The 26,360-nt window shown below is 52.5% G+C and overlaps 2 protein-coding genes and 1 pseudogene across 21 annotated transcripts in view; 1 reads left to right on the top strand and 2 right to left on the bottom strand.

Annotated features, from left to right (window-relative positions):
* Nucleotides 1-67: 67 nt before the first annotated feature.
* Nucleotides 68-5,835, bottom strand: Ache (acetylcholinesterase (Yt blood group)). Of its 5 annotated transcripts, XM_021254486.2 has the most exons (7): nt 5,480-5,604; nt 4,926-4,971; nt 4,220-4,400; nt 2,862-3,951; nt 2,041-2,525; nt 1,203-1,372; nt 68-402 (listed from the first exon to the last, which is right to left on the bottom strand). In XM_021254486.2, the coding sequence occupies exons 4-7, from the start codon at nt 3,924-3,926 to the stop codon at nt 281-283; spliced, it is 1,842 nt and encodes a 613-aa protein (XP_021110145.1). In that variant the 5' UTR covers nt 3,927-3,951; nt 4,220-4,400; nt 4,926-4,971; nt 5,480-5,604; the 3' UTR covers nt 68-280. The 5 variants fall into 5 exon arrangements, with proteins under 5 accessions (XP_021110145.1, XP_087052472.1, XP_004840214.1 ...); XM_087196346.1 differs by lacking the exons at nt 4,926-4,971; nt 5,480-5,604 and adding an exon at nt 5,705-5,835; XM_004840157.3 differs by lacking the exon at nt 4,926-4,971 and having other exon boundaries at nt 5,480-5,612.
* Nucleotides 4,358-6,618, bottom strand: LOC147822650 (uncharacterized; annotated as a pseudogene). Its single transcript, XR_015445516.1, has 2 exons — nt 5,480-6,618; nt 4,358-4,400 (listed from the first exon to the last, which is right to left on the bottom strand). The product of XR_015445516.1 is annotated as an uncharacterized LOC147822650 (transcript).
* Muc3a (mucin 3A, cell surface associated) overlaps nt 4,435-26,360 on the top strand; it is a 31,386-nt gene continuing 9,460 nt past the window's right edge. Inside the window, exons 1-6 of one of the 15 annotated variants that reach the window (XM_087196334.1) lie at nt 4,439-5,317; nt 16,355-16,442; nt 20,255-21,095; nt 21,360-21,478; nt 22,046-22,137; nt 25,968-26,058. In XM_087196334.1, coding sequence (XP_087052460.1) covers nt 21,370-21,478; nt 22,046-22,137; nt 25,968-26,058 — 292 coding nt within the window. In that variant the 5' untranslated portion in view covers nt 4,439-5,317; nt 16,355-16,442; nt 20,255-21,095; nt 21,360-21,369. Of the gene's footprint in view, nt 5,318-16,354; nt 16,443-20,254; nt 25,324-25,967; nt 26,059-26,360 lie in introns of those variants that run through there. The other 14 variants (XR_015445474.1, XM_021254479.2, XM_087196333.1 and 11 more) reach the window with 14 other exon arrangements.

Here is a 26,360-nt window from a genome sequence, read left to right as displayed (position 1 = left end):
GTGCCTCTCTCCCGCGATCCCGGCGCTCCGCCCCTGTCCCCGGGACCCCCAGTTGCGCACACTCCGGTGGCTGTAACAGTTTATTGGCAGCCCAGAGGGGCAAAGGCACCGCGGGGGAGGGAGCTCGTCCAGAGACATGCAGAGGACAGGGAACCCCGGGGGGGAAGTCGGGGTCTGTTGGGCAGGGTCTGGGGCTCGTCTGTTATATCCCTGCCCTTCAATAAATAGTATATACAGCTGGGGGCCGGGCGGGGCCTGAGGATGTGGGGTCCCGCCGGGGTCACAGGTCTGAACAGCGATCCTGCTTGCTGTAATGGTCGAACTGGTTCTTCCAGTGCACCATGTAGGAGCTCCAGCGGTGGAACTCGGCCTTCCACTGGCGCTCCGCCTCGTCCAGCGTGTCTGCGGCGGGCGCCCGGCGGGGTGGGGGGAGGCGGCACGGCACGGAGGACAAGAAGGGGCGTGAGCGCAGGGGCAACGTACGGGTGAAGGAGGTCACGTGGGATGGTGGAAGGAGGACCACGGGAGTGTAGGCAAGACGGCAAACAGGGAGGATGAGGTAAGGGTGGGGCCAGAGAAGAATGGCAGGAAGCAGGCAGGAAGCAGGCAGGAAGAGGAAGTGACCGGAAGATGGAGATGGATGGGACCAGAAAGGCAGATCCACGGGTTGGTTGGTTGGCGGGGAGAAAAAGAGAAGAGACAGAAATGGTTGACTGTTGTAGCCCCCTGGGGGTGCTATCCATCCCCAGGTCCTCCCCTTCTCCCAACATCAGGCTCAAGCTCCAAAGGATAATTTTATAAGAAAGAAAAAAAATAAATAAATTGGCTTTTCATTTCCATTTAAACAAAGGCGAGTGGATCCCTGAGGCCTGTCCAGTTTGCGAACAGGGAGGGGGTGGTGGGTCCCTGAGAGGGGCCCTTCCCCTTGGTCCGGCCACGTGGCCATGCTTTAGAGGAGGGGCCCCTGACGCAGGAGGATAAGAGGCCAGAGGCCGTGGTCACAGCCGTAGGAGGAGGAGGAGGAGGAAGAGGAGGAAGAGGGACAGGGGTAGGCCAGGCCTGGGCCTCGGGGCAGCCTCCCCATGGGTGGGGCCTGGGCAGATGCAGGGAGCCTCGGAGGCTGGGGGGAGAAGAGAGGGGTTACACCCAACCAACTCCCCCTCCCCCCTGCCCCCCGCCTCCCCGCCCCGGCTCCCGCATACCGGTTGCACTGAGCAGTTTGGGCAGGAAGCGGTTCCAGAAGGCGCAGGCCTGGGCGCGAAGTCCCCTCCGCACCTCCAGGGACTGCAGGTTGAGGCTCACGTACTGCTGAGCTCCCGCAGTGTATGCGGGCCACTGAGGGGCTTTGGCGTCACGCGGGTCATTGGGGTCCCTGCGGAGGGAGAGGGAAGGCTCAGTTCCATGAAAAGGCGTGCAGCGCCCAGAGGGATGGGAAATGAAGATGAGGATGGGCAGAAGTGTGTCCTTCCTGACCCTGGGGCCTCGAGCCCTGTGGAGTCCCCCAGTCCTGCAGCCTGACTCCAGTTCTTTCTCTTCTCCAGCATTCCTTCTCACCCAGGAGTCTTCCCTTTCCTCCTGTGCACCCTGTCTCTTTTTTCCCTTCACTTCATTTTTCTATTCTTGTCTTTGTCTTTTTTTCCTTCTATTAAAAAAATAAAGGCTACTTTTGATTGGGCCCTTAGAATGTGTGTGTAACCTAGGCACAGCTGTGTCTCTGCAAACATCACTTCTACTTTGGGCAACACCAGTCTGATGCCAGATTTACTGCCCCTTTCTTCAGACAGGTAAAATGGAGAGGGAGAGCAAGAGCAAGAAAGAATATAAACCACTGCTGATCCAACTTGAGCTGGACAGCCCTCTCCTAACTACTGGATTTCCTTTGTCTTTATCTCTGTCTTTCTCTGTCTCTGTCCTTGTCTCCTAAGCTACCCCTCCCCGAACCTTCTCGTCTTTCCTTTGTTTCTCTGGCCCTCTTTTGTTTCCTTTTCCCTCCTGCCTCCCTTCCTCTCTGTGTGCCCTCCACACCCCATCCCTGCTGACCCTGTGCGGGCAAAGTTGGCCCAGTATCTCATCATTCGCTGGGCAAAGATTTTCTCCTCATTGGTGTAGTTCAGCGAGGGGTCCAGGGGTAGTCCAAAGATGAACTCAATCTCGTAGCCGTGGGGCACCCCCATCCAAAGTGGCCAGGTGAGCGTGGAGGCACGGTGTTCAAAGACAAAGGCATAGACTCGGGCCCCCTGGGCAGCGAGTCGCCCAGCCAGCTGGGCCACAGGGCACACGACATTGTGGTCGCCCACCACAGCACTCATGGCGTCCCGTAAGCGTGCTGGGTCCTCAGGATGCAGCCAGTCTGTGTAATGCAGGACCACAGCCTCGGCTGCCAGGTCGCTCACCTGGGGGACCCCGATGCGCACTCCAGCCAGGAACTGGGCCCGGCTGATGAGAGATTCGTTGTCTTTGCTGAAGCCTGGGGCCCCATAAACCAGAAAATAGGACCCCTCATCCTTCACCACACCCACCAGCACCTGGGGAGGGCAGGGACAGGATGGACAGGGCACAGACAGACAGGCAGACAGAGAGAGATGGACAAAGAGCCAGAGAGATGAACAGTTACAGATCCAGAACCGTGGAGGGAGAGAGCAGGAGACTGGGGGATGGAGAAAAGGAAAATATACCCACGCTCTTTTCCTTTCTGCCCCATGACTGCTCTGGGATTTGCACCCTCAGGGGAGGGGTCATGGGTCCCAGAAGCTTGGCCCTCTGAGAGTGGGTTTGCAGGAGTCCCATGCCTAGATCCCTGGGGAAGGGAGGGACGACCAGACCCCAAGGAACTAGCTCCACCCCAGCCAGCCACTAGTCACCTGCAGGCCATGGAAATCTCCAGCATTGATGAGGGCCTCAGGCGTGTCACTGAGGAAGTCTCCGTCCACCACTGGCACGAAGGAAAACCGGAAGATGCTTTCCTGGGGCAGCACGTGCCACTCATGGTCCACCAGATCCTGAGCTGGCCGTGTCCGCAGGCAGGCTACCAGTTCTGTGTCATTGCCACCAGCACCACCCGGGGGACAGCCTACAAGGCGGGCCAGCAGTGTGGCCCTGCGGCGGGCCTCTCCCATGCCCACTGTGGCCCAGGGCCCGTTGGGTGCACCGCTCTGCAGCACGACCCTGTGGAACAGGCTCCGGCTGGGCGGGGACAGGACATGCATGCCCACAGAGGCAGCGCCTGCACTCTCCCCAAACAGAGTCACTGATGTTGGGTCCCCTCCGAAAGCTGCCACATTCTCTTGCACCCACTGCAGTGCCAGCCTCTGATCCAGCAGACCTACATTGCCGGGTGCCTCTCGACTCCCTGGTAGGGCCAAGAAGCCAAAGGTTCCCACCCGGTAGTTCATGGACACCAGCACTGTCCCCTCTGCCTGTGCCAGGAAGCGGCCATCATACACGTCCAGGGAGGAGGCCCCGCTGTAGAAGCCTCCCCCATAGATCCAGATGAGGACAGGGAGGGGGGATGCAGGCCGGGGGTACGGTGTCCACACATTGAGGTAGAGGCAGTCCTCGCTCAGCTCACGGTTTGGGTTCCACATCTCGGTGCCCTCAAAACCGGGGTACAAGGTGTCCACATATTGGTAGCAGACACTAGGGAAGGTCGTAGCATCCAGCACCCCTGTCCAGGGCCGCTTGGGCTCTGGTGGCAGAAAGCGTCGGGGGCCCACAGGTGGCTCTGCAAAGGGGATGCCCAGAAAAGCAGAGACAAGGCCCCCGGGGGCCTTTAGGCGAATGCCCCGAAGCCGGCCCCCTCGAACCGTCACCAGCAGCTCTGGATCCTCCCGGCCCTCAGCCCCCACCCCTGCTCCCAGGAGGGAGAGGAGGAGGAGGAGTGGGGAGGCCAGGGAGGGCTTGTGCAGGGGACACCACGGGGGCCTCATGGCTGCCAGGGCAGGCGGGTGTCTGCTGGAAGAAAGAAAGGCAAAGGGTGAAGGCTGGCGGCGACCAGGAGGGAGATTAGGGAACAATCTTGCCCAAGGGTTATCACTTAGCTACAGAGGAGGTGGGGCAGGTTGGCAAGAGGTGGAGAGGAATGGAGGGAGGGAAGGAGACAGGCAGAGACAAGGACACAGGCAGGCAGGGAGGCAAGAGGGGACAGAGATCAGGCAGGTGCACACGCCCAGACAGATGCAGGAAAGGAGATAAGACGTGCCAAGGCGTATGCCCTCCTCACCTCGTCCCCTGGCTCTATGGCTTGGGCTGGGCCCTGTGCATGCAGTGCGGGTATCAAGGCGCAGTCCACGCAGTGGCCACAGGACAGGGGCGGGGCCCTCGCTGCTGGGTGCCACCACTGGGAGAGCTTGCAGGGGCTTCAAGGCACAGCCGTCTCTCCTGGGTTGGCCAGAGCCAGGGCCCTGAGGGAATGGGTTGGGCATTCAAGTGTGGGAGCTCTAGGTCTTGGGGCACCCCAAATTCTGCCTCCTCCACACCCTGTCACACCCTGCACCGCCTCATTTGCTGTCTGGTTCTGAGCTCTGGTACCTACTGGTTCCCATCAGCTGCTCCGTCCCCCCTCCCCGCTATGCCTAGTCCCAGCCAGCTGGGTGCCAACCCTGGCCCCCCGACCAGAGCCCTGGTCGTCAGACGTTGCAGTGCACGTCGCCGCCAGCGGGGGACAGTAGAGACCGAAGAGAGAACGGCTCTCCCAGCCCCGAGACCTGGAGCCGGGAACTTGAGGTGGGGGTAGGGGCTCCCGGGCATCTTAGAGGGACCTGAAGGGCGAGCCAGGATGCCTGTGTTCCAGGAGCTCCGGAGATCCCCGGCTGTAGGGGCGAGGACGCTATTTTGGGGCAGCAGCTGCTGTGGTTCCGGCATCTCCAGCCAAAGGATCAAAATTCCCCGGGTCGGAACTCCCCCCTCTCCCGGCGATCACCCCTCACCGAGTCTCCGATGCTTGAGCTGGGGTGGTGGTAGCGCTGAGATTAACTAGGAAACCCGAGTGGGGCTAATTATAACTCGGGGCTTCCGCTGAGCCTCCCCCCACCAAAAAAAAAAAAAAAAAAAAAAAAACAGAGACGGAGACTCCGTGGGAGGGAGTTCCTGGGCCTCGGAGGGGCCTGGGCTGGGCGCTGCGCAGGGGTGCTAGGGTCGCGGCCCTCGGTATGAAGGAGCGGGGGACAGCCAGGCTCCAAGAACCTGCGCAGTTTTGGTTTCGCTTGAAACAGGGGCGTCTTCTAAGGTCCCCAGCCTCGGAGGCGAGAGGGGAAGAGGCGCTCTGGGGTCCCCGCATCAACAAGAGCGGAGCGATGGCAGCTGGCCCCCCAGGGCGTGGGTAAGTACGAGGCGGCCCAGGAGAGTTAGGAGGAGTACGCTGCAGCGGGGGGTGCACGCGGCGCCCCCTTTTGGGGGCCTAGATCGCTCCAGGCGCACTCGGTCCCCGGGGTGCCGAGTGACCCCCGGCCGGGGAGGGTCCCAGGCGGGGCGGAGGACTCACCTGAGGCGGGTGAGCGGGGCCGGGCTGCGCCAGGAGCTGGAGGCGGCCGCTTTCCCCCAGCACAGGCAGAGCTGACTGTGACAGCCGCTGCCTTCGGCCCCCCGCACACACCCCTCGGGCCGCGGCGCGGCGCCCCCGCCCGCCCCCGCCCGCCCCCGCCCACTGTCTCCGCCCCCGCCCCTCCCCGTCCCTCCTCCGAGCCGGGACCCCGAGGCCCAGACGCACTCGGGTGACAGACACTGCCAGACGGTGAGACGCGACCCGAAGACCCGCATTGGCGGGGCAGACACCCAGGGGACAGACAGAGGGTCAGACGCGAGACAGACTCCTGTAGTGACAGCCACAGACAAACTGACTTTCACAAACGGAGGACACAGGGATGACCTCGGTGGAGGTTGGGAAGTTGTTAGCTCAAGGACCTAATAAATGAGCATCTCTGGCCAGGACATAGTCAGGGGTGGCGTGGGAGGAGTGAGACGTAAAAGTGGGGACGAGGACCCCGTCAGGGTGGCACTGGCGGAGCAAACGACGTGGGACATGCCTGGGGATGAGGGGACACCTGTAGGAATGGAGATCGGAACGTGGGATCTCGAGGGGAAATGAAGGGGGCTCCCATGGAGGAAGAGGACCTCACGGGGAGGAGGAGGTGACACGGGGACATCCGAGAAGGCAAGCCAGCGTGGTGGCTCGCGCAAGGCTGCAGGGCGAGGCTGCAGCAGTGGAAACTTCCGGAAGCCCCGCGGGTGGGCTTGCGATGCTGGTTCCTTGACGGGTGACCTCGGACTTCGTCACCAGGGTCTGGCCGGGGCATGACATCACCAGCCCAAGCTTTCATTGGTTGCAGCGGCCAGCAGGTGGGAGCGGCCTGCCTCTGCCGCCACCCCCGCCTGCTGGGAGCAGCCAGAGCCGCGCAGACCCCCGCGCACCACCCTCCGGGGGTCACCCACGGGTACAGTGATGCCGTGGCGGCGTCCCCGTGTCCGCAGTGAGGGCAGGAACAGTGAGCAGCATTGCGCCCACGAGAGTTCACGGCGAAAAAGGGCTGCCTGCGGGGGGCTACAGGGTTGGAGCCCCTGGGCAGCGACGTGGGAGACCGGTCAGCACCGGCGAGCGTTGGGAGGTGCGCGCGCGCACGCGGCGGTGCGGGGCACAGCGTGGGCGTGCGGGGACGCGCACGCATGCTCTCTCTGGAAGTCCCGCGCTCCGCCGCTCTCCACGCACGCGTCTGCCACCGCCAGGGAGCAAAGGTCCCGGATCCCGGGGATTTGTGGCGGGCGCCGGCGTTCTCCCGAATCCAGAGTCTAGCCTGGCCCTGGGACACGCGGTTTCTAGCTCTCCAAGCCGGAGGATCCCTAACCCTCCTGCCGCGCGGGAACCAATCCCCGCAGGCCTGGCACATGCAGGCGCGGACACCCGCACCGGGTTCGCTCTGCTCACGCTGGTGGCGGCCGGCCGCCAGGTGTCGCCAGAGGCAGCCGCTCGGATCTGAATCTGGGTGGGGTAGGGGGTGTTGGAGATGAATCTTTTGCCATCACTTCCCAGGTCTCCTCTCCCCGCTCTTCTTTTCAGGCACCCCAAGCTCCATCCTTGACACTGAGGTCCCGTGGATCTACCCTTCCGCGTCCTGGACCCCTCCTCAAGGGCTCCGAGCCAGGCAGACCGTGTCACCTACTAAAGAGCAAGCCTAAGGCCTGAGGGCTGTGGGTGGCAATGGGCCGGTGGAAAGGATCTGGAAGTCCCCCCCGCCCCCCCCCCCGGTAGTAATTATGGGTTATTAGCAAGGTGCAAACAAACGGTGAAAGGGCATGCAGAGGCCTGTCCCAGGCAGAAGCTGTGGGATTTCGGGCCTTAAGGCCCTGCTAATGATAGGGCCTTGCCTCTCTGTCACTGTCCAAGACAGGCAGTAGCCGGCAGGCCTGTCACATAACCTCTGTGATGGTGAGTTCCTGTGGAGTCGCCCATTGCCTAGGGTTATCACGAGCTAATGATAGCTCGCCAAGTGAAAGGACAGGAGGGGCTCAGGGACAGGTCAGCTGGTCGAGGCCGGACCTGATAGAGTCAAGGACAGGGCACCAGGGTGAGCAGGAATCCTGCAGGGAGCAGGCTGTATATTCAGCTGGGCTGGGGTTAGTGGCTTTAGCCAATGGGAATGGTGCCCAGATGTCTGCAGGGCCTGGAGGCCAGAGCTGGGAGGAGGGCAGCTGCTGGCATCGGTGGGGCTGGTATCCGTGAGGTGTCTCTGCGAGACTCTTAATGCCTTTCCCAGAGGCTGTGGGGAGCAGCAAGCAGGGGAGGAAAGGGCAGTGGGGTTCTGAAGATGCTTGAGACTTGGGGCCAGGAAGGAGGTGGCCCCAGGAGCACTCAGGCCTGCACAGTGGAGGCCCCAAGGGCAGGGTGTTCCCTGCAGAGGGGCATCCTGGGGTCCATCTTTGGGGAGCCCCGGTCGGCTGCCCCACCTCTGAGAGGTGGCCCAGGGCCACACGTGTGTCCTAGGCCTGCAGTTTGTCCCAGGATTCTGAGAATGGGGGAGATGGTGAAGCTGCTATCCTCATCTCCGAGGGCTTTGATACTTGCAGCACACCCTGCCCTAAGAGGTGCAGGTGCCAGGAGATCCACAGGGAGCCATGGACTTGCCCCGGGCTGCTGCCAGCTGTCAGTGAGACCTCTGGAGAGCCACAGTCTGTTTCGGGCTCAGTTTCCCCACATGCTGAGTGATGGATTGGATTTGTCACGTCACAGGGCTGCACAGAGGGGCTGGTCCGCTTGCTTTGGGTGGGATCTCAGGGCTGTCCCATGAGGGTGGGCTGGGGCCACAGGAGGAGAAATACTGGCCCAGGTGGCCTTGAGTCACAGCCGGTGTGTGACGGCAGGAGGTGCTGTGGGATGGGAGTCACCAGGACACCAGGTGGATAAGGCTGCAGCCTTGATAAAGGCAGAATTTCCAGTAGCAGACTTTTCTTAGCTTGCGTTTCTCCCGAGCCTTTAGTCACTCAGGGGCTGAGCCTGCATCACCAGGACACCTTTCCCTATACAATGTGTTGTTGTTATCTCCTGACGTCCTCAGTGTCCTGCCCTGCAGGGTTCTCCCTGCGGGATGCCCTTGGTTCTTGGACTCTCCTTTCGCCACTTCTGTTCTTGCAGGAATCAATCTTGCACCTGCTATGGGTTCTATCAGTTCAGGGAACCCCTGCTTCTCTTGCAGTCCTTGCCCCTCCCCTGCTAACCAAAGGAATTATCATCTCTTCTGTTTATTGGTTAAGATTTTGTTCAGCTAATTGAGACCAAAACAAACAAACAAACAGACAAACTGGCTTAAAGACCATAAACAGAAATATATTTCTCTTTTACATAAGAGAGACCAAGAGTGGCCATGCAGGGTTCACACAGTGCCCTTGATATCAAAGACCAGGCTCCTTTACACAGAATCTTGCTACTCCACCATCTTTAGCCATACATCTTGTACTGCATGGTGTAAGATGGCTGCTGGAGCAAAGCCATCACATCCAAATTCCAGACAGCAGTAAGGATGAATTTGAAGGACAGTCCCTCTCCACATGCATCACTCGAGTTTACATCCCACTGGCCAGAGTGTAATTCTAAGGTCATAAATATTATGAAGGAGGTTTGGAGATGCAGCCTTTGTTCTGAGGACTGTGTAGATAAGATCTAATGTGGCTGTGGTGATGGGCGGGGAAAAGAGAACAGATACTGAGGGACGATCTTCGTTTGCCTTCCTTTGCCTGTCAGTGCAGGAATGAAAATACGTCTACAATCTTTCAACGCGCGAACATCCCTATTTCTCTCAGGGACACCCCCACCTCCGTGATTTCTGTGACCCCTGTCCCACCCTCTGCTGCTTCTCCTCATGCCGCGAGATAGACGTCCACTAGAGGGCGCTGTTGGCATCTCTGTGGCTCCCGAGGGAGGGGCGTCCAGGGCAGAGGCCCCTGAACACACCCGGAAGGGGTGAGGGCGGACAAGGAGTCCCAGACAGGGCAGCCTTGCCAGGTCCTGCCCCACGCCCGTGTGCACAAGGACGGATTGGTCAGGCCAAGGTGTCCTAGGCTTCCCTGCCTAAGGCTGGGTCTCCTGATGCGGCCATTACTCAGCTGCCTGGAAGCAGGTTGTTACTTGGCAGAGTGGGGTCCCTGAGGCCACGCTAGGGACTTTCCTCCCCCTGCTCGCCCGGTCCTTCATCCTCTGCTTAAGGATGTCCTTCATCCTCAGTCTAAAATTCCAGGCTGGGACTGGAGCTCAGTGGTTAAGCACTTGCCTTGCAGGGGAAAGGCCCTGGGCTCCATCCCCAGCAATGAAAAACAAATATTCCGAGTTACCATGGTTCCAAGTTACTGTGGTTCATCCCTGAGGTTCATCCTCCCGGTTTGTACTTTTCTCTCTCTTGCTAGTTTTAAGCGTTTCACACTTTTAATTTTTCTTCTGGTCCTGGGGCTGGAACCCTGGACCTTCACACTGTGCTGTCACATAACCTCTGTGATGATGAGTTCCTGTTTAGATGGGGTCGGGACAGGGTCATCACGAGCTAATAATGATAGCTTGGCAAGTGAAAGGACAGGGCGGGCTCAGGGACATGCCACTGCTGGGCCAGGCTGGACCAGGCTGGACCTTACGCTAGAATCAAGGACGGCACCAGGGTGAGCAGGAATCCCCCAGGGAGTCCCCTCTTTAATTTTGAGGCAAATTCTCACTGGGTCTCTAAATTGCCCAGGTTGGGTTTAAACTTGGGATCCTCCTGCCTCAGCCTCCCAGAGTGCGGGGATTACAGGCATGCAGCACCACACCCAGCCAATCTTCTTAAAGATTGTATCTGGATAGCTCACCTTATTTTTATAGTTGTGTTTACAAATGTTTCCTGTGCAGTTCATCAAACGTCCTGTTGCTTGGTCAAACCCTTCTCCAACTGGAGGTGGGGGCAACGTGGGGTTCACACACTTGAGCCGAGGACTGATCCTTGCCTCTCCAGGCTTCGTATCTGCCTGTGAGCTTTGTTTAATAGTTGTGCAATAGGTGAGTTCATTGAACTTCCTGTCACTACTGGTGTCCTTGATGTCAGCATTATCAGGAAAGCTGGGAAAGGTGGCGCAAGCCTGCAATCCTAGCGCTCTGGGAGGCTGAGGCAGGAGGACCAAAAGTCAGACCCCAGCCTGGGCAACTCAGTGACTTAGCGAAACCCTGACTCAAAATAAAAAAGAGCTGGGGATGTAGCTGAATGTGAAGGCCTTGAGTTCAAGCCCCAGCACTATTAAAAAAAAAAAAAAAAAGAAAGAAAAAAGAAAAGAAGAAGAAGCAGCAAAGCAGAGCAAAAGCACGACGCCCCACCCTGCCGCGGTCCCTGTCCTGCAGCTCATCAGGTGCTACCTGTCCCATCCTGACCTCTACAGTGCCTGACACGGTTTCTGTTTCCATGTCACAATGCACCCTGGGTGACTGCTTGGCCAGCTGGTGAGGTCACACTATGCTGTCTGTGTTTGACATCTGAGGAGCCCCTGGAAAGTTCCTGTCTGCTCCTGGCTGCCCTGCAGGATCCGAAGGCCCAGTGAGAGCCGGGCCGGAAGCGCAGGTCCCCCAGACGACCCCCTGCCATGGTTCCAGGGACCCTGAGTGTGGGACACAGAGGCTCAGAACAGTGCAGATGGGCTGCGAGGTTGCCCGAGGTGGCTGTGCAGGGACGCCGAGGTGGAGTTGGAGAGCAGCCCAGACCTGTGTTACTTCCGTGTCAGGACTTCCGGGATGGGGGGGCCTGTGCTCTGCCCCTCTCCCGTCCTTGTTCCGGGATCACTGTAGGGTGGCCCTGGCCCCTCTTAGCCACCTCCAGGAACCCTACATGGTTCCCAGAGACCTTGTCTCCGGATCACGAGCACAGTGTGTCACTACCTGGACTTTGGAAGGGGACTCTGACCTCGAAGCTAGGGTGCTTCCGAGCACCTCACCCCTTCTGTGACTCCAGAAGTAGCCCCACGGTCTCTCAGCCCCTGGTGGCCCTTCCTTTCCAAGAAGAGAGGTGCAGGGCTCCTGGGATCCTCCTCCCTGCCTCTCTTCCCCACTTCCTAACCCTCTGCCCTCCATGTTTGTGTCTGTCTGTCTGTCTCTGTCTCTGTCTCCAGTTCTCTCTCTCCCTTTTGGGCCTCAGTTGGAGACCTGGCCTGTCAGACCTCCCAGCTCTTCCTGGACTGTGGATAGGAGGTGCCCCCTCAGCACTTTTGGGGAGCCAGTGCAGGATGCCTAGTTCTGGGGGACAAGAGGGACAGGTGGTTGGGTATGGGGGTGCATGCCTGTAATCCTAGCACTCTGGGAGGCTGAGGCAGGAGGATCACAAGTTGAAGCCTAGTCTGGGGCATGTAACAAGACTCCATCTCAAAATAAAAAATATAAAAGGGCTGGGGATGTAGCTCAATGAGAAGGCCTTGGGTTCATTCCCCAGTTCTGAAAAGAAGGGTGGGCAGCATAGGTGACACCCTCTACATTTGGTGTCGAGGGGCCATTCCCATCCTCACTGCCTTGGGGCTCTGTATTTCCTTCCACTCCCCCACTTCCAGACCCAGTGATCTCTGGGGACAGCAGAGGGCTGTCCTCAGCCAGGCTGCTGGGAATCCTGACATCCCCTATGGACAGAGGAGCTTCTCTCAGCCCCAGGGGCCACCTCCCTGACCCCCACTTCCTCAAGAATCACTTCTGGAGCTGCTGCCTCCTGCCCAGAGCAGCCCATTTCTTGGGGGCACCTTGGCCTTCAAGGGTTGAGGTTCACGGGGTCAGGGGACCCCCTCTTCCAGCCCCTTCTCAGTAGCAGGAAGACATGAGATCCACGGTGCTAGGAGAGAGGAAGGTGGAGCCCCCCTGCCACCGCTCCACTTCCCTACCCTTCCCCTCCCAGCTCACCTGGAGTTGGGGCCCAGCCATTGTTGGAGAGCCCTGGAGTAGGTGCGCACCAGGCGGCACTGTGTTTTGGTATTAGGAATTGGACCCAGGATCTTTGCACTGAGCTCCTCCAGCCCTTGATTTTGTATTTTGAGACAGGGTCTCTCTTAGTCACGAAATTGCTCAGGCTGGGCTGGAACTTGTGATCCTCCTGCCTCAGCCTCCCAGAGTGCTGAGATGACAGGTGCACACCACCATGGCTAGCTAGCTGCCTGCAAGGCAGCTTGAGGGCACTTTCCTCTCCCTTCGTCACTGCAGAGGGCTCAGCAGCCCTGTTCAGGGAGGCAGAGGAGACCTGAGGATCTCCGAAGAGCGGGGAGAAGTTATTTTCTGGCTGGGGGATTTCTTTCTATTTTGCATTTTATTTGGACAGTTAATGAGTTCATAAAATTTAAAAGAGATCCTCTTCTGGGCAGGGGGTTTAACTCAGTGGAGCTGCCACCTACCTTGAAAGCGCAAGGTCCTGAGTTCGATTCCCAGTACCAAAAAAAAATTATCTTTTTACCTCAGTTTTCCTCCCTAAAAGCAATATTTCTCTTGGGTTGAACTGCATATTCATGAATAGACTTCCTTCTGCCCTGCCCCCACCCCACTTTCCTCCTGCCTCCTGTTCACACTTTATGCTTTGCTTTGAGTATGGTTAGTCCCCCCTGAAACTCTTGCTGAAATTTAATTCCCATTATAAAATAGTGAGTGGGAACTTTAAGAAATGATTTGGTGCTAAGTACAGTGGTGCACACCTGTAATCCAAGCACTCTAGGGGGCTGAGGCAAGAGGCTAGAAAGTGGACTGGGGATTTAGCTCAGTGGTTCTGCTGCCTGCCTTGCAAGCAGAAGGACCCAAGTTCAATCTCCGGTACCAAAAAAAAAAAAGAGGATAGAAAGTTCAAAACTAGCTTGGGCAACTTAGTGACTTAGACCCTGGATCAAAATAAAAATTTAAAAAAGATCTGGGAAAACAGCTCATAGTGAAGGTGCTGGGTTCGATCCTGTGCTGGTTAGGGCAGAGTGTCAAATTTATGGCTTTGGGATACCCTCTGGGAATTAATAAAGCACACTGCTTGGTATATCTGGGTTGCTCATGGCCTTGGGGTCTACACCTGGTCCCTCACCCCTTCCCCCTAGCACTGTCCCTTGCTCTGCTTCCTGGCTGCCATGAACTAAGCAACCTTCCTCCTCTAGGCCCTTATACCATGATATTCCTGCCTTGGAGGCAGCCTACCATGAACTGAACCCTCTGAAACCATGAGCCAAATAGACCTTTCCTCATTTAAATTGGATGTTGGATATTGAGTCCCAGCAATGAGAAAGCTGACTAATACAAAGCCCCCCCCCCCCCCACCAAAAAAAGTGATAAGGACTGTCTTTAGGAACTGATTAGGAATGGATTATTCCATTCACTCCAGTAGTAGATTCATGGGGGTCCCCTACACAGCTGGCCTAGCCACTTCATTGGTGCATCCCTATCTGTCACCACAGGAGGCCCTGGCCACCTCAGGGCTCTGCCAGTAAGAGGGGTGTGGCCTCTCAAACTTGTGCCAGAACCATGAGCCAAAGTAAACTTCTTTCCTTTGTGACGTGCCCAGTCTGTAGCACTGTGTCATTAGCAACAGCAAACAGACTAACACACACTTCTGCACTTGGCTTTTACAGTTTTAACCTATCATTTTTTTTTTTCACTGCTGAGAATTGAATCCAGAGCCTTTGCACTGAGCTACATCCCCAGCCTTGTATTATGAAAAAGCTGCAAAATTTACATTGTATCCTTAGCCTCCTTCAGTTTGGACAGCTCCTCAGTCTTCTGTCTTTCATGACCTTGATGCATTTGAAGAGCAGGCAATTACTCGGTAGGATGGTCCACAATTTACTTTTTATTTTTAATTTTTTTTTGCTGAACTCAGGACCTTGTGCTTTCGAGGCAGGCGAGGTGCCACTGAGCTAAATCCCTGGCCCCACAATTTATTTATTTATTTATTTTTGGTACTGGGGATCAAACTCGGGACCTTGTGCTTGCAAGGCAGGTGATGGAACCACTGAGCTAAATCCCCCGCCCTCCCACAATTTACTTTTTTTTTGGAACAGGGGAACGAACTTGTGTCCTTGCGCTTGGGAGGCAGGCAGTGGAACCACTGAGTTAAATCCCGGCCCCCCACAATTTACTTTTGAGTGACACTTGCTGGTGATTAGATTCAGGTGACGCGCCACGGCTGCAATACTGCAGAACTGCATTGTGGCCTTTGGGGACATCACAGCAGGAGGTACAGGATGGCGATGCCTATTGGGTGCTTGGTTAAGGGGTGTCCATGTGACCCCTCATCTCTGCTGTTGCAGTGTTATTTTCCCCTTTGTGGTTAATAAGTACCACAACAATATTTAAATTCCATTAAGAAAGAAAAAAATGCTGCCGATAATAAATCTGAGCATCCATTGTAAGATGCACACATGTTTTAGAAATGTTAAAAAGTGGAAAAATAGCCAGATGTAGTGGTGAACATCTATAACCCCAGCACTCCGGGAGGCTGAGGCAGGAGGACTGCAAGTCTGAGCCCAGCCTGGGCAACTTAGTGAGACCCTGTCAGACAAACAAAACAAAACAATAAAAGGGCTGGGGTTGTAGCTCAGTGCAGAGACCCTGGGTTCAATCCACAGTACTGCAAACAAAGCAAAACCAAAGTGGAAAAATATATCCCTTAGAACTAATGAAACACTGTATAATTCTTTAGGGATATGTTTTCTTTTTGGTCCAATGCATGGTAAAGCTTGTGAATGTTTCATTAGCACATGAAAAAATTTATACTTGAACTCATGGTCTTCCTGCCTCAGCTGCCCAATCAGCATATGAATTTTGATTTCTTGTGTGTCAGTGTTCTTTCTAATTTTTTTTTTCTCCTTACATTCTCTTATTGGTACATTCTAGGTATACAATATGTTTACATTTATCATTGGGTGCTTGTACCTATCTTTCTAATGTTTGTCTAATTGATTAATTAATTTTGTGGTGCTAAGAATGGGCTCTACCACTAAGCTACAACCCCAGCCCTCAAGTCTTTTTTGATAATAAGTGAGCTTGCTGGGCATGGTGGCAGACACCTGCAGTCCTGGCTAGCTGGGAGGCTCAGGCAGGGGGATGGCACGTTTGAGGTCATCCTGAGCAACTTAGAACCTGTGTCAAAATCAACTAAAAAGAACTGGGGATGTAGCTCATTGGGTTCAATCCCCTGCACCACTAAAAATAAAATAAAATAAAATAAAATAAAATAACCATTTGTTGAGCACACATGAAATGACTTTAATTCATTTCCTTTTATTTCTATGACAGCTATTTTTCTCTGCTATGTTTTTAACATTTCCTGTTTTTTATAACAATTTCACCATATGGTTGATTGATTCTTCCTTTTCTGTTGTTTTTTTGGTGGGTGGGGGGGAGTTTTGAAACAACATCTCACTATGTAGCCCAGGCTGGCCTTGTACTATGTGGTCCAGGCAGGCCTCAAACTTGTGGTGATCCTGCTGCCTCAGCCTCCAGAGTGCTGGGATTATAGGCATGAGCTCCTTTTGTGTGTTTTAACAGTATGGAATATTTAAGTTTTGTTATGAATAGTTGTGTTACTGTACGTATATTTTATACTATCAGTGTCTTGTTGATATCTTGCTGTGAGCAATAATGAGGCCAATATACTTTTTTCAACCTTCCTCCCTTCCCCCACTATCTATGTTATTATCTTTCTTAGTATTTACCTTTGTTAAGTATTTTATATATTTATTGCTTGTTTTAGTTTTAAATTATATTTCTGGAACTCTAGCTGTGAAAGGCAAGAGAATCAGCAAAATTATATACACTTCTACTTCTTTCCCTCTCAACAATATGCATTATTTTTATGCTGTCAAATTTTATAATCTAGACATTGAGTTTTTATTTTTAAATTTTTATTTATTTTTTCAGGCTGAACTTGAACTCACTATGTAGCCCAGGCTGCCCTGGAACTCATGGAGATCCTCCTGCCTCAGCCTCCCGAGTGTTGGGATTACAGGTGTGTACCACCATGCCCAGTTTACATTGTCTTTTTTAAGAAATAAAAAGTTGGGGCCAGGGATTTAGCTTAGTGGTTTTGCCACCTGCTGCACAAGCACAAGGTCCTGAGTTCGATCTCTGGTACCAAAAAAACCCAAAAAACAAAGTTGAGGCAGATATGTAATCCCAGTCCTCTGGGAGGCTGAGGCAGGAAGATAGCAAGTTTGAGCCTAGTCTGGGCAATTTAGCAATTTAGTGAGATACTGTCTCAAAATAAAAAGGGAGGGCTGGGGCTGTAGCTCAGTGCAAAGGCCCTGGGCTCAATCCCCAGTACCAAAACAAAGAAACAAACAAACAAACAAAAAACAAAAAGACCTCAACCATTTGTTGAACACATACGTTGTGATCCTCTTGTTGAGTGTTCTTGTACAACATCTGCAAGTCTGGAAATAGGCTTAAGATTCCAGAGGGAAACCCAAGTACACGAGAAGTTGTTGCTCAAAGTGGGTCAGGGGATGGTTCACAGCCCCACAGCTCTTGGGCGGTGGAGCTGGAATTCATTCCCACCCTGCTGTTCTCACCAGGCACACTTGGGGATGCAGTTTAGCTTTGCTGTGTGTCCCATACTCCTCAGTAAGACATGTATGTTTGGCTCCATAAATGTCTACTTTCCCCCTAAATCTACTCAGAGAGCACAGCCCTTAGGACCGTGGGCTCCAAGCCGGGCATGGTAGCACGCGTGGTGATCCCCACTATGGACACGTGGCTGGCCTCACATTTTAGCTATGGTGAATAATTCAGCCGTGGATGTGGTGGTACAAATACCTCTTTGGGATCCTTCTTTCAAATTTTTCGGGTGTACATGGAGAGGCGGGGGTGCTCAGGCACATGGGAATTCTGGCTTTAGTTGTATGAAGAATCACTTCAATGGCTGTAGCATTTAGCATTCTCACCAACAGGGTGCAAGGGTCCCATTTTCTCTATGTGCTCAGTAATACCCCTCCCTCCCTCCCTCCTTTCTTTCTTTTGCTGTGCTGGGAATGGAACCCAGGGCCTCGTGCATGTTAGGCAAGTGCTGTATCACTAACCTACATCCTCAGCATCCTACACATCTATGACATCTTAATGGGTGTGGGTGGTATCTCATTATACTTCTGATTTGCATTTTTCTTTTCTCTTTTTTTGAGACAGTGTCTCACTATGTAGTTCAGGCTGGCCTTGAACTCATTATGTAGCCCAGGCTGGACTCAAACTTGCAGTGATCCTCCTGCCTCAGCCTCCCAAGTATTGGGATTACAGGCTCATGCACCATGCCAGGCTTTGCATTTTCCTAGTGGTTTGTGGTGTTGAATATCTCTTCGTGTGCTTATTAGACATATGTATTTGTTCTTCTTCTTCTTTTTTTTTTTTTCGTACCGGGGATCAAACTCGGGATCTTGAGCTTGTGAGGCAGGCGGCAGAATCACTGTGCTAAACCCCGGCCCGGTATTTCTTCTTTGGGCAAATGTCAATTCTGGTTCTTTCTCAGTTGTCCCCCCCCCCCCACTCCCCCCCCCCCCCCCCCGGACCAGGGATCAAACTCAGGAGCTTACGCTTGCAAGGCAGGTGAAGCACCACTGAGCTAAAACCCTGGCCCTTCTTTCTCAGTTTTTAAACTAGGTTTTTTGTTTTGTTTTAATTACTGTTGACTGTTGACTTTAAAGACTTCTCTTTAAATTCTAAATATTAATCCTTTTTGGATATATGATTTACAAATGCTTTTTCCTATGGGTTGTCTTTTTACTCTGTTGGTAGTATCTTTTTTTTTTTTTTTCAATATTGAGGATGGAACACAAGTCCTTCCCCAGCCCTTTAAAATTTTTTATTTTATGACAGGGTCTTGCTAAATTTCTAAGTTGCCTAAACTGGGCTCAAACTTGCAGTCCTCCTGCCTCAGCCTCCCAGAGTGCTGGGATTGCAGGTGTGCACCAACCTGCCTGGCGCAATACACACTTTTCCCAAAAGCCATTTTGTGAGCCAGAAAGCAACACCACCAACAAAGAGTTTGGAAGCAGCAAGGCTATAGTGAGGGGAAGTAGAAACAGGCTGGCGGTTTATGGTCCCTGCTGGCAAGCAAAGTGTCTTTTTACTTCCATTTGTTGTGGTCCAAAGTTTTAATCCTGGCTGATGCAAGTGTTTACCGTTCAGTATTCTGTTTGCGCTGGAAGAAGAGGGCACTCTCGGTGTTGATAAGGAGAGGAAATTCCCCCTATTGCTGTGCAGGTTGGGTCGGGTTGGCAGGGTTAGCAAAGTCTGGCAGGAAGACAGGACGGATTAACATTCCAGAGGGGCAACACTCCGCCTTCCCGAATCAGGTTTACTTTGCTGAACCCAAAGAAAAGTGCTCAGGCTGAGTGGGCCGCCTTGTATACAACCCTTGGAAAGCAATTAACCGGAGGAGAAATGTTTGTGCAGCTTTCTTTGTATTTCGTGTAACCTCATAAATCCATAAAAGATGGCATTCATTCTAAATGCACATGTTCTTCCAAAAGGTCAAGTTCCAGGCTGAAATTCATGGGGTTAGTAGTTCTTGGCAGAGCCAGGAACGATACTTATGAAGTCATACTGCAGATAGAAGCTGGCCTCTCTTTCTATCCCCTCTCCCCCATTTAGGATAAATTCGTAGATAAATTTGTAGCGATTGTGTTTAGAAAAAATGGTCATAAGTGAAATGGCCAATAGGAAAATTAAAAACAGAACTGGCTGCCCCTTTGTGATCTCAGGCTCCTGAAGATGTGGGTGCTACGGTAGGAAGTTGATTTTCTTCTAGCCATCAAATGGAAGTAAAACAAAGGAGAGAAAGAGAATTTCACATGGAATAAACTACACATGGAAATAGAAGTGTGAAAAAAATTTCTCCAAAACACTTTACTCATGATTCCTATATCATAAGCATACTACAGAGCTCTTAAATAACGAATAAAATTATGTTACTGGCTACCTAGACTCATGTGCTTAGGTTTGTCTGCTCCCTGTTGACCAAACCAAAGGAGACCATATATTCTAGTAAGAAGGAAAAGGATTTATTAAAGCTAGCTCCAAGGAGTTGGAGGGGCCTATTTGCCTCAAATTACCATCTCCTGCTGTAAGGGTGGGCAAGAGTCTTTTATAATAAGGAACAGAGGTGAAAGGCACAGAGGGACCACAGTGCAGAACTCCACACTTGCTTTATCATTTTCAGCTCATCCTCCTCTCTTTCTTTCTTTCTTTCTTTCTTTCTTTCTTTCTTTCTTTCTTTCTTTTTTTCTTTCTTTCTTTCTTTCTTTCTTTCAGACAGGGTCTCACTACGTAGCCCAGGCTGGCCTCGAACTCACTAGGATCCCTCTGCCTCAGCCTCCTGAGTGCTGGGATTACAGAGATGCACCACCATGCCCCAGTTTATCCTCTTCTTTCTTGTGGGAAAGAAACCAGGCTCCTGGCCTCCTGGGGCTGGCATCTGCATATTCTGTTATTTCTTTTGTTTTTGTTTTTGTTTTTTTGGTACCAGGGATCCATCTCAGGTCCTTGGCGCTTGAAAGGCAGGCGTCGGAACCACTGAGCTAAATCCCCAGCCCCTTCTGTTATTTCTTTTGGCCTGAGGACAGGGAAAGGAGGAGATGTTGGCCAAGTGCTCAGCAGGAGGAAGCTTGAGGTTGCTTATCTCTAAAAGAATAAAAACTCCTAACTTTTAAGTTTATTTTTTGCAGTACTAGGTACAATTGTACTCTCAATCCTGAAAATATCTTAGGGAGATTAAATATACGGTGCCCATGAGGATAAAGTTGAGCAACCTGTTTTTTTTTTAATTTTTAGGAGAAAGATGTACAAATTTATTATAGAAGAGGGAAAATCACAGGAGTGTGTTCACCTACTATCTCAACATAATCCAGAAATTTACATATCCTTTTTCTACAGGGGTTTGGGGAATAAGGAATTTCAGGGAGCTAATCAATGGCATGTTAGGGCCTGGAGAACACAATGGCCTGGGACAAAGTCTGTGTGGCTCATAGAACAGGTGAAGGTTGGTAAATGATTCCCCTTGGGACCAGAATAGAAGACAATGGCAAGTGAGGAAGCCTCTCCAGGTGGGCTGGCAGGCTTCTGTCTTTCTTCCTGTGAGTTCAGTGACTGGAAGCTAAAAAAAACTAGCAGAGATAATTGTTTGGTGGGCTTGGACTTTGGGCAGAGAAGGGAATTGAGCAGAATTTCTCTCCCTGACTGAGATTTTCTTTATTTACAATAAATATACGTAATGCCATTAGCGATTAGTTATGTACAGTTTATATACAGGTGAACTATTGTTTAGCCTCTCAACAACTCATGTGGATGGAGTTGTACTGCAAATTGGTCCTTGGCTTCAAAAATATATATATATATCTATTGGTTTTTTGAGAAAGGGTCTCACTATGCAGTTCAGGCTGGCCTTGAACTCACTTTGTAACCCAGGCTGGCCTCGAACTCGCAACGATCCACTTGCCTGTCTTCTGAATGCTGGGATTACAGGCATGCACCCCCACACCTGGTTTTAGCCTCAATATTGCCCTGTTTCTCAATTTTAAAATGTGAAAAATCATCTCCTCTCATCTTGCCTATTACCAAAATAGTTTCCAATACTGTCTCATCTCTTCTACAAAAGGACCAGAAGTGACACCAGGTTTGCCATCCCTGCTTCCCACAGCACCCTACGTACCGACACAGGATCGGGTGTGGGAGCTGCGATGCTCCCATGAGTGCCTCGCCCATTTGGCCCTGTCCTGGGAGGAGACAGTATTGGATAGCATTCTCTTTTCCAGAATGATCACTGTGTCTGCTTTCCCTGGAGCATCCCTTCCTTCTGCTCTGGAAGTTCTCCAACATCTTGACTGCTGGGGTTGAGCCCACCAGCCCCCCACTGAGCCTCCTAATTCTCTCCTCACAGGGGCTTCTCCATGTGTGCAGCTCTGACAAAGGCTTGCCAGGGATTCAATCCTGTTTGCCAGTGTACCTGGTGGAATTTTTTGGGTTCAAGAATTGAACTCAGATCCTTGCTCTCGCCAGGTAGGCACTGCACCGCTGAGCTACATTGCTGCCCCTGCCCCCTTTCTTGAGACAGGGTCTCCCTATGTAACCCAGGCTGGCCTCAAACTTGCAGCGATCCTTCTGCCTCAGCTCTGGAGTGCTAGGATTACAGAGATGCACCACTACATCTGGCCCTGGTGGAATCTTTTTATTTATTTATTTATTTTGGTACCGGGGATCGAACTTGGGTCCTTGCACTTGCGCAGCAGGTGGCGAAACCACTGAGCTAAATCCCTGTCCCTCCTGGTGGAATCTTGATTAGCATAACCAATAACCACTGCCAGGCTCCCAGCTGCCATGGACTGTGTTAGTGTTTGAATTATTTGCTTTCCCTCTCCAGGGTGGAGTAGACCTCCCCGCCCCACTGGCATCAGGCTTAATGTCTGGCTGGTGCTGCTCTCCATGATAGTCTAATATCTCCCTCCTGCCAAACTCCAGGGAAACCACATGATTGCTTTGGTCAACAAAGGGCAGGTGCCAGGGCTGCCTGTCATTTCTGGAAAGAAACTGTTGGAGCTAGCTGGTGGCTGTGCTGTCATTTTCCAGGCTGTGAGACTGACTGTCCCAGGCACGTGCTGCTCTGTCAGCCTGGGTCCCAGAGTGAAGGTGTCTTGGGGGAGAATCCAGACATTGGAATGGTGAGCCAAAAATTAACCTCTGCATGTGTGAGTTGCTGAGCCTTTAGGGTTGTTTGTTACTGCAGCGTAACCAGACATCTCCTGACAGATACACCAACCCTCACTGGCTTCCACTTGTTTCAAAGTCAGGTATCAGCTTTTCATCTACCATCAAGAATATTGACATCCCTTGGCCCCTGCTATGACTTCAGAGACAACTCTCATGGGTCCCTTCAGCCCCTGCTACCTGATGCCACCAGCAACAACTGCAGCCACAATTCAGATGATTGCATGGTGGTCTAACATTCCTGGCCCCTCTTCCCTCCCTCACGACCTGACCTATTCTTGGGCTCTGCTTCTGACACTTTGTCCTTAATCTTTGACACTTGGGGGATGATCCCAGCTTGTGCTTTCCAGGATTCATGGCTTCCCCTAGACCCCTAGGACAATGGTGGGACTTGGGAGAGAGGCCAGTGCCCCTACTGACTTCCCAGGAATCCCACTTTGGTGTCCCCTGGCTTGTGACCTGAGGCACCAGGAAGAGGCTCAGTGGTGGGTGTCATGAAGGTTGGTCTGACTCCCCCAGCCTCAGCATCCCTGTTTTCCCATCCTTGGCCCTTCCTTCTACCCAGCAGCCCTTTGGTTCATCTTGAGCTCTGGCTGGGAGCATGTTAGAGTCTGGTGCATGTCTGGGGCTCAGGCAGCCTACAGAAAAAGCAGTATTGGATTCTACAGCTCTGGTTCAGCACTGCATGCCCGTCCCTCCTCTCCAGCTTGCCCGGTGGGGATGGGCCATTCCCCACCAGCAGCAGGGGGACAGCAGTAGTCTGAGCTTGTCCCTGTCCTCCCTGGATGTGGAGCAAATCAGCCACTGACCAGCTGAGGATGCAAAGATGGTCAGATGGCTGGACTCCGCTAGTGGGTGAAAAGTACGTGTCATGGGAAAGATACCATAGGTTTCAGAGTTCACTTTCTAATCATACCTGGCAGAGGGGACAAAGGACATGTAGGGTTTTCATGGGCTGAGAGAAAGGGAGTGAGATGGAGGGGGATTATGGGTGTAGGAACAGCTCAGGGAAAGCTGGAAGGTGGACAAAGCTTGCAGCAAGAGGCCTGTAGGCAGCAGCAGAGGAAGACGTGGACAGATGAGGAGATGAAATGGAAGGAGATCAGATCCGTCTCCCCAGCCTGGTCTGCCTACAACAGGGATTCATTTATGTCTGTGGCTCCAGTACCATGATGAGCATGTTATGGTATTTGATAATTTTAAAAAAATGATTGGAGATGGGCATGGTGACATGTGCCTGTAATCTCAGCACACTAATGGCTGAGGCAGGAGGATTACAAGTTCAAGTCCAGCCTGGGCAACTTATTGACTTAGCAAAAACCTTGTCTCAAAATAGAAAATAAAAAGAGGCTGAAGATATAGTTAGTGTGAAGGCCCTGGATTCAATTCCTAGTACTAAAACACACACACACACACACACACACACACACACACACACACACACACTGCACAAAGATTGGAAACTCTTCAAGGTTGCAGTTTCGATTCCAGTTTCTTGGCTGGCTTGATGCTGGACTCTAAGTGGTATCCACGGAGATGGCTTTGGGAAACAACAACAAAACTTTTTGCAAATGAATAGATTTTCCTTGACTTATGGTGGGGTTATGTCAGGCTGAATCCTTCAGAAGTTGAAAATATCCTAAGTGGAAAATGCATTTATCACACCGCAGCTCAGCCTACCTCAAACATGCTTAGTTCACTGACATCGGTTTACAGTGGGGTAAAATCATCCCACACTAGGCCTATTTTATATAAAAGTATTGGGTATTTTGTGTAATTTACTGCACACTGTACTGGGACCATCTGTGTTTATGTGTGAGTGAGTGTAACTAGTAATAACTATTTCAAGAGTCCAGCATGGAGTTCAACTTGGCTTTCATTTGTACGTTTCTTTTTTTTTTTGGTACCAGGGATTGAACTCAGGACCTTGTGCTGGCTAGGCAGGCACAGTGCTGCTGAGCTAAATCACCAGCCCTAAAATTGTTTTTTTTGGTACCAGGGATTGAACTTGGGTCCTTGCACTTGCGCAGCAGGCAGTGAAACCACTGAGCTAAATCCCTGGCCCATTTGTACGTTTCTTTTGCAGTACTGAGGATTGAACCCAGCAGCCATGCTAGGCAAGCGCTCTATCCCTGAGATACCCAACTCCCATAATCTTTCTGGATTGCAACAATCCCATTTTGGAGGTTTCCAGTTTCCACTGGAATTGCAATCAACTAGGTGGGGAAGCATCCTTGTGAATGCTTCCTTGATTTCCTCCTCCTCCTTTGTCTTCTCCCCTTTTTCTTTTCCTCATTCTTTTGTGGTGTTGGTGATTGAACCCGGGTGTGCTCTACCACTATGCTACATCCACAGTCATTTTATTTTATTTTGAGACAGGATCTCACTAAAGTTGTTGAGATGGGGACTCAAACTTGAGATCCTCCTGTCTCAGTCTTCCTTCCTTTCCTCCTCCTCCTTTGTCTTCTCCCCTTTTTCTTTTCCTCATTCTTTTGTGGTGTTGGTGATTGAACCTGGGTGTGCTCTACCACTATGCTACATCCACAGTCATTTTATTTTATTTTGAGACAGGATCTCACTAAAGTTGTTGAGATGGGGACTCAAACTTGAGATCCTCCTGTCTCAGTCTTCCTTCCTTTTTTTTTTTTTTTTTTTTGTTACCGGGGATTGAACTCGGGTCCTTGCGCTTGCAAGGCAGGCTGCGGAACCACTGAGCTAAATCCCCGGCCCTCTGTCTCAGTCTTCCAAGTACTGGGATTATAGTTCCTCAAGGCTGGGGGTGAAATTGCTGGGTCCTAGAGCACACATTTAAAGTTTGAATAGATAGGCTGGAGTTATAGTTCAGTGGTGGAGTGTTTGCATAGCATGTGTGAGGGAGGCCCTAGGTTCAATCCACCCCACCCCCACCGCCAAAACAAACAGGAAACATAATTAAATAGATACAATCTGGAATATATAATGAGACACTGTCTCAAAATAAAACAAAAACAAAAAAATAGATGCAATCAAATTGCCTTTTATTTTTTTGATACAGGGGATCGAACTTGGGCACTTGAGAGTCAGGCACTGGAACCACTGAGCTAAATCCCCAGCCCTCAAATTGGCTTTTTAAAGCAACCCAATCCACTTCCACTGGCCAGGTAGGAGAAGCCATTCTTCACCTCACTGCCAGCACTGCATGGATACAAACTCCCTTAGTAGTCACCAAATTGCTCACAAATAGTCAAAACTGGGGCACTTGCTTTTATGTGGCCATCTGTACTTCCTTCTCTGGGCCCTCGCCCATATCTTCACATGGCTTCTCCTTGAGCTCTGTGACTCCCCAGGCTGTGTGTGGCTATAGGGATCGCAGTGTTAGAGCCCCCCTGGTGGTGGGCTAGAGGGAGGATGGAGTGGGGACAGAGCGGACTTCAGGGAGTGAGTTTCCAAGGACTGGAACTAAGGGAGGCTGCAACAGTGGCTTGGATTCTGGAATCCACCAAAGAGGCCTGGCAGGCTGGGTGAGTCCTCCCTGGGCCTCAGGGGAAGAAAGGCAGCGTCCTTGGAAGAAACAGCTGGGAGGTGACACCTCCCAGCTTGTCCTTCAGTCCCCTCCCTTCCCACAGAGCAGGGGGGAAGGAGGAGGGTGTGAGGCTGGGTGGGGCAAAGGTGAGCTGCTCCCCGGTGCACCAGGCCAGGCCAGGCAGATAGCCACTTTCGGCTGGGGCCGGGTGTCACTGAGCACGCCGGGGCTGTGACCCAGCTGCCATTCCTCATTCCATCCGGGCACCTGCTCTGCCCTCAGCCCCCGGGACCAGCCCTGCCCACCAGGCCCATGCTGCTGCCAGGGCTCCTCGGTCTCCTCTGGATGCTCAGGGCCCCCCTGGGGGCCACAGGTGAGGGGGGAAAATGGGAGGGGGCATGCAGGGTGGGTAGGGAGGGGGCTCTGAGGCTTCTGAAGGGGTTTCGCCAAGCTCTGGTTGTAGCAGCCAGTGAGGGCGAAGGAGAAGGAAGCTGGGTCAGTTGTTGCTGCTTTTACCTAGGACTGAGCAGGCTGCGGGAGTCCAGCATTCGCATCTACGGGGGTGGGGGGGTGTGAACTCTTCCTGGAACACTGCTTTTCTCACCCAGGCTTCATTCTCTGGCCCCTTCCTTGCTCCTCTGTCCCCCTCCCCTCAGGCCCCATGCTCTCTCTACA

Source organism: Heterocephalus glaber, unplaced genomic scaffold (assembly GCF_053883595.1).
Source record: "Heterocephalus glaber isolate CG9 unplaced genomic scaffold, H.glaber_assembly_v1.0 deba00001610, whole genome shotgun sequence".
NCBI classification, from domain to species: domain Eukaryota; kingdom Metazoa; phylum Chordata; class Mammalia; order Rodentia; family Bathyergidae; genus Heterocephalus; species Heterocephalus glaber.
This window is presented reverse-complemented; position numbering and strand designations above follow the sequence as displayed.